The following is an 11565-nucleotide window of genomic DNA, read 5'->3' as shown; positions in this document are numbered from 1 at the left end:
ATTATTATATATAAATCTATTCTTATTAATATACATATATATATACACGCACACACACACATAAATAATTTTTATATGTGAAAAGAGCAATTAGCCTATTGAATTTTCAATTGCTGTGAGGAGGATGATGAAGCGTCTATCTTCCACTTTATTTCACTATATAAAAATTCAGCCCATAAACAAAACTAAACTGTCCTGGCTTAACCTCTATTGAAAACTCTGTGTGAATGTATCATTTTTAGATAACGCTATTTAATAATTTACCATCTCCATCAAGATACAACAACATGTGACATTAACATTATCACAGGGAGAGAGAAAAAAATCAATGATGTTGTTTGTGGTCAGAGTGGAGTTTGTAAAACACAAAATCAATAGCAAGACAGATGTCATCATGTAGTGTGGTGTGGGAATGTATCATTGGAATTCCCCTTTGCAAACAGAAATGGAAAGAAGAAGCAGAGGAGAGTTTGTATTTTGTCATGTCTGTATTTTGTCTCATTTTCACAAAACATGTACAGGGGAAGGAAAAGCCTTTCAATATAACCTGAGGTATTTTTTTTTTTTAGCATCAAGCAGCCTAGGTATCAGGATTTTCCTTTAAAAACTCATCAGTGTTCTTCCATGTGTTGCTATTTACAACAACTTAATAATAACAATACCAATAATAGCAATAATAACAATAATTCAATAACAACAGATTTAGAAAATTGGGACAGGCTGCATCATATTTGTTACATATAAATAATGCTAACAATAATTTTAAAAACAACATGGAGGAGGGATTTAGGAGCTTGATTGAGCCTCGGGCAAACAAAAGGAATCTATCAGAAGTTGTAGCAGCACAAGGTTAAATGCTAGTCATGGGTCATCAAAAAACAACAAGTTTTACACGATGAATAAATAAGCATCTCGCACCAGGAGAACGTTTTCTTTTTTTTTTTGAAACTTGTTTTTAATCAAAGCATGAGAGGAAATGAGAGCGATAACTGTCAGAGATTTTCATGTTTTGTGCTGATGTGCTGGGCTTGGCTCACTGAAAGATCCCCTGAGAAGGAAAGCAAAAGATAATGTCTGTGTGTGTGTTTGAAAAATAAGTGCATACAGTGTAGGGTGTGTGTGTGTGTGTGTTAGGTTCAGCTTTGGTGGGAAACACCGGAACTGGCTTTGAAAGGGTGACTGGTTTATCAAAAAGTGTGCGTATGTTGCATAAAGTTGTTGTTACGCATCCCCGATGTCATGCACAAAAATGCTCATGTGTTAAAGCCATAATCACAGACTTCTGCTGCTGTTCCTTTAAGATGTCACGAGCTTTGACTGCGCTGTCCCGCAATAGAACTTGGTTTCCAGAAAGCAGAAAAGTGCATTTCCAAGTCATACGTCACTCTCCCCAAAGAAGGAACAGCTCATATTGCTTGCTTGAATCCGATGAATGCATGTATTTGTATGTGTTCATAAATAGCATACAGCAAATAATAATTCAACAAAAAAAAAAAAAGAAATCAATCCACAAAACATTATATTATATCTCATTACCAGAATGAACAATAAATTAAAAGTCAATTTGAGTCACTATGCATATACAGTATATTCATATTGTATAGATAGTTATTTGTCTTTCTGTTGCCAGCCTTTGATGATGCATGCTCAGTGGTGACCACAAGTGGTGACGGGGAGCAATGGCAGGACGGCCCGCGAGCTGAAACCTCAGTCCCACAGCCGTCGCTGTGCTTTCGGGTCACTGGGGTGAGCTGAGGTCCCTGTCATTGTTTTGGTTGCATTCAGGCGATCCGAGTGCCGCCTGTGCGCGATTTGTGCTCCGAGGCCTCCGCTCACGTGGACGATGTCGCAATCGGACTGAACTGGACTTGAGCGCATGAGGTTTTGAGGCTGTTGGGACACCCAGGTGGCGGACGCTTTTGGTCAGATCACGACTTGTGTAACCATTGGAACTACTCTACACTTGACCACGTGACCACGGGCAGGCAGTTGGAGTCCATACTCCATGTCGAAACGAGGCTATTCTACATGATGAGGATGCAACATAACACAGGCACTGGGCCCCCTTTTGACCGCAGAAGGTCGGTACCGACACTGCCTCAAGAGAGTTCAGAAGGTTGTCAGGTAAGCAGCGCAATGTCTCTGTCCAAAACGTTGTCATAAACAGTCCTTCTCAAGAGGTCTCTTTCTGCCTCCGGTGACGTCAATGTCTATTATCTGTCAGGATACCTCAATGATCTCAAGACTCCCGGAGAAACTCGACTGTTTCCCGATCTTGCCCAGTTCTTCTCGAGACCGCGTCTCCGAGATGCCCTCCTCGAATTCCATCTGACAGCTACGGCGCTTAAACTGCTTCTCGCTGGCCGAACTGCTGCTGTTGGCTCGCTCGTCCCGCTTTTCTCGCGGCTTCTCCTTCGGAGGTTTGTCCCGTAACCGCACGCTTTCGCTGCAACCGAAGGCCACGTACGCCGAGCTGCTCCCGAACCTCACCGACGACTCGGTTTCTTTGCCGTCGCCTCCGCCGCCGAGTTCCATCTCGCCCCCCACCTCGGCGCCGAAGGGCCACGGGGCATCGGTGGTGGGGGTCACGGGAGTAACAGGGGTGGTGGCCTGGACGGAGTCTCTGTGTTTGGTCCACATGGCCCCGGATCCCGCAGAGGGCAGAGAGGGCAGCGCCAGAAGCAGGGATCCCTTCAAGTTCTCATCCTTGTCGAGGGACAGGTTGAGGGACTGTGGCGGAAGTTGTTGGAAATGGATTGGCGAAGTGCCGGAGTTATGCTTGGCTTTCCTTCTGGGTCTGGATACCGAAGACCCAGGCCGATGGACCCCCTCGCTTCCCCCGTGCCCCAAACCTCCCACGCTTCCCGCGCTGCCAGGTGAGGGGAAGGGGGAGTCAGAGGAGCAGGGACTGTCCAGGATGGGAGACTGAGAGCAGACGCCGTTGGATGTGCCTGTTTCCGGGCTGTCCAGTTTGCACAGCTTGGGGACGTCTTCAGAGTGTGTCGGGGCCACCGTAGCAGAGTGTGGACTGTTAGGGGAGTACACAGATTTTATGTCCAGGGAGAAGGAGCGTTTCAGACGATTTGTGTCCATGATCCTCTCCGCTGAGAGGTGCAAGCCGTTGAAGCCTTGCTGGAGGGAAATGGGTGACGGTACCTTGGGCTCGGGTGGCTCTACCGCAGATGAGTCATAGTTACTATGGTGACCGTTCATCTCGAAACACGCGTCCATACCGTTCAGGTCAGAATTTTGCTTCGAATGGCCTTCGATTATCTTGCCATCAGCGCTTGAAGTCAACGCTTGGAGTAGTCTTAAGCCTTTCTCAAACTCCAGCAGCTGGCCCAGGAAGTTAAAGTTGGGGGATATGGAGGGTCTTCGGTCCTTTACAAACCTGTCAGATGCAAAAGAGGTTGATTGTATTAGAAGACAAATAGGGCCTTGGTGTGACATTTTCAGAAGTCATAAGGACCTCGTAAGAACTATACTCAACAGAAATATAAACCATTACTTTTTGTTTGATGAACTCAAAGATCTAAAACAGGGGTTAGGGAACCCTGGTCCTCGAGAGCCGCTGCCCCGCCTATTTTCCATGTCTCCAACACAGCTGATTCATATTATCAGCTCATCAGCAAACTCTGTAGAAGCCTGATAACGATCCTGTTCGTCAAATCAGCTGTGTTGGTGGAGGGAGACATGGAAGAAAGGCAGGACAGTGGCTCTTGAGGACCAGGGTGCCCGACCCCTGATCTAAAACTTCTTCCACATACACAATATCACCATTTCTCTCAAACTTTGCTCACAAACCACTCTAAGTCTGTGATCGTGAGCACTTCTCCTTTGCCGAGATCATCCATCCCACCTCACAGGTGTGCCATATCAAGATGCCGATTAGACAGACAGGATTCAGAAATTTGGTCAGTACTGACTGGTTTTCTCGGTCCCCAGATTTCCTCACATCCAACATAAATAAAAGTGGCCTTTTATTGTGGGCAGTATAAGGGACACCTGGTGTCTAATCAGCATCTTGACATGGAACACCTGTGAGGTGGCATGGATTATCTCGGCAAAGAGGAAGTGCTCACAATCACAGATTTAAGAGAAGTGGTGATATTGTGTATGTGGAAGAAGTTTTAGATCATGGAGTTCATCTCGTAAAAAAATGGGAGCAAAAACAAAACATGTTATATTTTGGTTGGGTATAAGTGTTGGATGTCAAGTGTTTTAACGGTTTTACTGCACTCTGCATATCAGAAAAGGCCTTTTTCTACATAACCCCAGGCAGCGGCCACACATGATCACAGTCGGCGCATTTCCGGCAAAAGTCAGTTGCCTTTTGCCGTTTTAATGAGCCTGTCACCTTAGCTCGGCTGGGTGGGCGGAGCAAGCGTACCTGTAGGCATCATCTGACGACAGGCCCATTGTCTTCATGATGTAGGCGATAGCGATGGTCGCCGAGCGCGAGATTCCAGCCAAGCAATGCACAATGACTCTGCAGTTTGACACCTTGGCTTTGTCTGTGGGAGGAAATGAACAGGTTGGGCTCAGGCCACACAAATGCGCACAATAGCAGCAGCACAAAGTCGAGTGACAATCAGCCTCTATTGAAAAAAAACCTGACATTTCCTGGAAGAGGACAGAAGGGCTTTTGAACGGAAGTTTTGTACCTGACGCTATTCTTTGCGATACTGTGAACCTTTATTAGCGGTGACAATGGTATGTGTAGGATAAGATTTTTTAGCCAGAGGTGGGAATTGCGTCAGTGCTGATGGAAGGCCCCGTCACTCCCGTTTTGCTGATGACTGAAGTTTAGTGCTCTGTTTGTGTGTTTTACATTAGGCATGTTGTTGGACAGCTAAGGGGTCCTATCAGGGGATGCATTGAGTCTGTTTGGCCACAGAGTATGGAAGTTTAAAAAAAAAAAGGCCTCAGGACCTTTCTTTTTCAAAAGGCCTATTAACAAAAAAAATTTTGGCTAGATTTTATGGTTTTTAACTGTTTTATTTATTGGAATTTGTTTTACTTTTCCCTGTAGCACTTTGAGATATATATTTTTTAATGTTAATAAGTGCATTACAAATTAAATGTATTATTATTATTTGTGTCTGTATTGGCGGCAATTACAACGGCGCGCTCCTCCTACGAGGTGACATTAGTGAGAAAGGACAACAATAACAATATAAGAGACAATATCAGGTGGACGAAATGAGTTATTAAAGTTTGGTTAAAATGACAATCTTTTTGAAAATAAAAAAATAAAAAATAAATAATAATAAAAAATAATAAAAAAAATTACAATGACGGTCTGATGATTACAGTTTGGTTTCGACTTGAACTAATGCCGGACTGACGATGATGGATGGGTGGCCTGGCCGGCAAAATTTATTGGCGCGCCCACTGTGATTTTAGCATCGTAAATGATCTCATGTGTTACGGACATAACAGATGCATCTTCTTTCAGCTTACCAATGAATTCATTCGTTTTGTCCAGCCAAGGAAGCAATTTCTCACAGTAGTTGTCGTTGACTGGTATGCGCATGAAGTGGCTCTCGCTGATGAAGTCTGGCTTGGGGCAGGTGTTGCTGGCATTTAATACGTACGTTATACCATTCTGAGCCATTAGATCCTGCAGAAATATGACGAAAACATTAGTCCGGGGTCTTTTTTTCACACCAAACAGTATGAAATATAGTAATGCAATCATTTTATTTAATTCACTTTAGTTTTATTTAGTTAGTTAGTTGAGTTCTTAAGACAATTTCTAAATTAATTCTGTTTAGGATTCCACTCCTTAAAGGGGAAGTCACCCAAAACATTTTTTGGGGACAATAATATGTTTCTATGCAGCCCCATTGGTCTAAATATGGTATTCTGGTTAATATTGTTTTAGTTTTAGTTCCACTTGCTGTCGACTGAAGATGACATCAATGTAGCTCAGGTCTCAAGGTAACAACCAATCACAGCTCAGCTTCAGAAAACAGCTGAGCTGTGATTGGTCGTTGCCTGAGCCCTGAGCAACTGTGATGTCATCTTTAGTCGACAGCAAGTGGCAAAATGGCCGCCCCCTGAGATGGATCAAAATGGATGGATTTTGCTTCATAACTCATATTCCACAAATGTAATATTAATCAGAATGTCATGTTTAGACTAGTGAGGTCACATATAATTATTGTCAAAAGTTTAAGGTTGACTTTCACTTTAAGAGACAGCATATCCCCACATGAGCTAACACTTTGGCAACAGTGATAAGGACAAAACAAATCAAGTAAGATTTCTTCAGCCAGGATGCGCTTCCAAGTCCCAGTGTACTACAAACCTTATTGAGAACGTCTTTCTGGGAACCCAGGTAAAGATGCGGCAGGATGCGAGTGGGCCCGACATTAGCCACAGGCAAGCAGGGCTGGGACAAGCTCATAGGAAGAGCCGTGGCCGGCTTCCCTTCGCACAGGCCGGGGAAGCAAGAGGAGAAAGCAGCAAAGCCTCCTGCAAAGACACAACGAGAACGGCTCGATTACTCTAATTGTTTTCAGCACTCACGTCATTCAACGCAAAGGGGATTTATGCAAGGTCTCATGAGTTCAAAAACATTTGCAGAGTAAACAGTTTCTAGACGTTCAGAGGTGACCCTGGCTACAATGTCTGGGTCCTGCCTCGTGCAACAGAAGCAAAGAAGAGGCTCTCTTGTTCTTCTGCGTGAGGTTAACTGCAGGGTGGCCAGGAATGTGCGCGTCTGGCCCTTTAAGAGGCAGGCGGCTCCACTTTTGGCATATGTGTGTATGTGTGTATGTGTGTGTCTCTGTTTCCTGCATGAGCTCATGTCCTGTAGAAGTACATTGCGTCAGGCTGGGGGAATGAGAGAGGCCACAGGTGCACGGTCAGGACAGAGGTCCAGTAACGTCCCCTCGACACGCACACACAAAATACACAAACACACATGAACAAATTGTTACACAGTAAAAAGATCATCCGAAGACATGATCGTATAATCTTTAGCGCCACTCACTCTTCACTCTCAATGACTCACAATGGCTCAGTGCAAGACACCAAGCCTTTCCAACACACACTCATCATTACTCTGCAGCCCTGTGGTTGTATAACTACAGGGTGGGGGCCAAAGGAAGGAGGTGGGGGTTAAGTGTGTGTGTGTGTGTGGGTAATGACCTCCAAGTTGAATGCAGAGCAAAGAAGGGAATGCTACTAAGGAACGCTCAAGATTCATAGAAGAGATTAGAACCTAATCTAGGTTCAACCCTGCTTGACCCAATCTGGGATAGACACACACGCGCGTCCAAGGTGCGAGAGTGAGTGAGACATGACATCACTGTAAAAAAAAAAGAAAAAGTAGCACACACAGAGAGTGCAAGCCACTGGTTGCAAAGCACACCCAGTTGCCCACATTCAAAGCACAGTGTCAGCAAGGCAGAAAGAATCCAAACATGTCAACAAGGGAACATCTTGTAGAAATTGAAAACGACAGCCTCTGAAGAGGGAAGGCGACAGGCAACTAATTATAATGTGAATCCCTGTCAGTCTCCTGCTATTAATGGAAACTGACGAAGTGATGACATCAGTGCTCCTCCGTGCATGAAGTGAGGGGATGGATTGGTAAAGATAACGCCCAAGAACCAGGAACGAAGGCTGCTGTGTAAATATGACTACGTTCGTCATCTGTTTGGCCTCTAGGCAATCTTGTTCTATGGGTGGTGTTCATTTCAAGCTGATAGCGTGGATGAGGAGGAGGGGGGGGGGGGGGGTGAAGAAGCATAGTTCTTTGAAAGGGTTTCTTCCTGGACCGCCGCTACATATAGAGACGGGTCTTGGGCGCATTGTTACGAGGAAGCAGTACGTTCCTGGAGACAGCATAAACAACAGGAAAAGGCTCATGTCACACGAAAACTATTTCCCTTTCTACGTGAGAACATTGTTAGAGAGTTTGTTCGAAGTACACAAGGCAGGACGTTACAATGTGGACACAGCATGTTTGCTCCACTGTGGGGAGAAAGTGTGTGTGAGGGGAAGTGACAACATGAATGAACAGAATCGTCTAAAAACATACTTGCTCATACCATTAAAAATGTATCTACAACAGTGATTTCAGTACATGACTAACCTAACACACTACAAGTAATCAGATTAAAGTTACTCTTCTATCCTGCAAGTTACTTTGTATGCAACATTTCAGAAAGAGCAGAATTGAACACCATTACAAGCAGTTGCGGGTAACTGCCTGCAGGATGCAATAGTGAGCAGGAATTGACAAAAGTTAAAGTAACAGCACACACTTCACAGCCCGGTGCCTCTCTCATGCATGCATGTCTTGAAAACAAATGGTTAATGAGTAATAAAATACAGGAGGACAGACGATTCCTAACACTAAAGTCACAAAACAAATAAGAAATCACAAAAATTATATAACACGTATGAAAGGAAAGCTCTGGTGAAATACATTATGTCAGTATTCAAATTAGCATTCAAGTCTGAGGGAGTGACATCATCCTTTTCAGCGCATTAACAATGGCACTATTTTGAGTTTGTGTCAACTAAAAACAAAAATATTATGGTATGTTGCACACTCTGTTCAGTTAACAACGCTATGTAGGTTCAATAACATTATGTAAAAAAGAGAAGAAAAAAAAGGGTCACAGTCACACAATGTACATTATAAATGTTGAGTTTTGCCAGTACAACATTAACTCATTCACTGCCATTGACGGCTATAGACGTTAAAAAATAATTTGAACTATTTCTATTAGTTTAACATTTGTTTTTACTTTTGCTAACAAGAGTATGAAAACCTAGGAACAAATTATTGCTAATTTAGAACAGGTATAAAATTTGGGATTAATCGTTAGTTATCAAGTGAAGTCATGTGCTTAATTACAATAAAAATATGTAATAGCCTGATGGGCCTAATTTAAAAAAATAAAATAAAAATAAGGGCCGTTTAATCGTAATTAATCGCATGATAATTTCATATCTGCTATAAATGTACAATAAAAAAATTCTAGATTTTAATAAAAAATGAAATGAAATGAATTTTTTTTAAACTGATAGAAATAGTTCACATTATTTTTTTACGTCTATAGTCATCAATGGCAGTGAATGAGTTAATAGGTAATATGTCAAGTCAATAAGACTTTATTGGCCTTTATTTTAGAAATAGGTTATTATTATCATTATTATTTAAAACATGCATTTTTGTTAAGTGAAGTCTAAAAAGATTGTCGTTTTATTTTATTTTTTAAATTAAAAATAAGTAGCACATTTGTTAAGATATTACAGTAAAATAATCATAATTAGTCACTATAAATAAACATCACTGTTAAAAAAAACACACATAAAAATTAAGTAAGCAAAACCTGGTGTCGTTTTTATGTTAAGCAGGGTGGTCACTATCTGCTAAATGTAAAATACCTTGTAATCTAATTTAGTTAGATTTTAAAGTAAATAAGTAATCAGTAAATAACAAAGCTACTTTTAAAATCAGGTATTGAGTAACCAAAGTAACTTAAAAGTTAAAGGTTAAAGTACCACTGATTGTCACTTCTTCAAGGTAACTGTGGCAACACTGGTTTGGAATAACATAGCGATTGCAGTAGGTGAAATCATTTAGCGTTGGATAAACAAATAGAAATGGCAAAGTACAGGAAACATGCCGGGCCAGTGTGTGACTCAAGGAATGAGTGACAGTTACTGGAATGAAGCGGCTCAAGTCCGAGATAAGAAACCAGGGCCAAGTGTTGTTTTAAAGCGTCGTTACATGACGTCAATATAATTACAGACGCCTCCCTTGTAGGCAGCGCTTGCTTAACACAGCCAGGAGATAGCACGTTATTGTCACCCTGTCACCTGACCCCCAACACCCTTCCTTTAAGTTGTCATGACAACAAGGAAGGACAGTGCTGACAGTTATCTCATGGTCTTCCCCCTGTGTGTTGTCAGGATGTTACGGTGTCAAAAGAGCTGAAGGACGTGCACACGCTGAATAGACATGACATCACATTCTCCAGAAAAGAAAACGACGAGCCATTCCAATCTCCCAGCATAACGCAAACACACAAGCGGGGACTTACAATGAAGTCATTGAAAATACCCTGTGACACACACCAACCCAGCTGTCACTGAACATGACATCAGAAGGTCAACTGGGAAGGATGAGTTCATATTCAGTGCGGCGTGATAATCAGTGAAGCGTGACACGCTGATAATTTGCACATGAACACAAATGGGCGCACACATTTGTGTAAGTAAGCCTAGCATCGCCATCATCTTTCTGGCAGATTGCGTGCCATGCTATCATTTCAGTGAGGGGAAAAATACAGACAAGATCTTTGTGGATATTAGAAGACAGCATTTCTTCTTTTTTTTTTGCATCTGGAAAATAAACAGGACGTGACCAACCGATTGGTTACAGAACACAGCAGCTCAAAAAGAGGGCACTGTGTCGCCGTCAGCAGCGCTCCCCAGTGGTGACTTCCTTTTTCCGTTTCCCTCTGCCCAATTCATCACTTATGCAACTGCTTACTGACAACCCCAGCCAGCCCCTTCTCTGTGAATGTAGCACTCGGGCCTCTTGGCTGCTTTTCCTCATCCCTCATTTCTTATAACCAACTCAAACAAGTTCAAACCTTCAAACTTACTATCCAAGATGAGTAGCAGATGTTTGGAATCACTCTCGGTGCCCTTTTTGTGAATCGATGCCGAGATTTGAACGATGAATGTTCGAGTGGAACCCGCACATCATGTGGCTATGATGGTTAATGGGAGCTTTGCTGTTACATCATCACTCCTATTGGTACAATTGACTGCTTTATCAATAAAAGCCAACTCCCTCCCCCCTCTGTGTTGAAGAGCCTGTAAAGTGTGTAGCTTTCAGTTGACTGTTAATGGAGAGGCAATACCCAAACCCCACCCCACCCCCCACCACCACCTACACACACGAGCGTCCACAGCCTACGGGCATTGATCTGCATGAATGGCCACCCCGCACCCTTCCACTGTTCTCCTTTTCGGTTCATATCAGGGGAGACATGACGCCATCCCGTGTGCACCTCCAGCTGTCCCCTCAACCCTATGAGGGTACATTAGCATTTCAATGTGACCCCCCCCTAAAAACATGACATCATTGCACACATGTCCCACTCAGCTCCACAAAGGATGAATTGGAAAGGAAGGGCTGAGAGAGTGTGTGGTGTGTGTAAAGGGGGGTGGTGGTTGATGACCAATTGTGTCAAAACAGACAAGATTGACAGTGCACAGATGAGACAAGAGGGTGATGTCATCTTTTCAAGCAGGCGTCATGTTGTGGACTGTTAAGACTGACTGATTAACATGAAATCCTGTCTAATGGTTAAACTGTCATTGTTCCTCTATCTCAGGGCAAAGATACTAACTTAACCTTGTGGGAGGTATATTAACACCACCAGGTTCCTATGCACATTCACTGAAGCCTTCTTTATTGAAAATTGAAATGATATATATATATTTCTTTCAAATTAAAGACATATGTATAGGGTTTACTGGTGAATAAAATGAACAGGGAGAGCAGCCTTTTCAAAGAATCTGGTT

At 42.9% G+C, this 11565-nt stretch overlaps 1 protein-coding gene across 4 annotated transcripts in view; it reads right to left on the bottom strand.

Moving 5' to 3' along the window:
• Nucleotides 1–469: 469 nt before the first annotated feature.
• dusp8a (dual specificity phosphatase 8a) overlaps nt 470–11565 on the bottom strand; it is a 46504-nt gene continuing 35408 nt past the window's right edge. For all 4 annotated transcript variants that reach the window (XM_086073916.1, XM_086073917.1, XM_086073918.1 and 1 more), the window contains 4 exons: nt 6314–6480; nt 5464–5623; nt 4391–4514; nt 470–3391 (listed from right to left, as the gene is read on the bottom strand). In XM_086073916.1, coding sequence (XP_085930042.1) covers nt 2221–3391; nt 4391–4514; nt 5464–5623; nt 6314–6480 — 1622 coding nt within the window. In that variant the 3' untranslated portion in view covers nt 470–2220. The remainder of the gene's footprint in view (nt 3392–4390; nt 4515–5463; nt 5624–6313; nt 6481–11565) is intronic.

The sequence above is a fragment of the Leptonotus elevatus genome, chromosome 4 (genome assembly GCF_054856555.1).
Source record: "Leptonotus elevatus isolate MCC_2025b chromosome 4, RoL_Lele_1.0, whole genome shotgun sequence".
NCBI lineage: Eukaryota > Metazoa > Chordata > Actinopteri > Syngnathiformes > Syngnathidae > Leptonotus > Leptonotus elevatus.
This window is presented reverse-complemented; position numbering and strand designations above follow the sequence as displayed.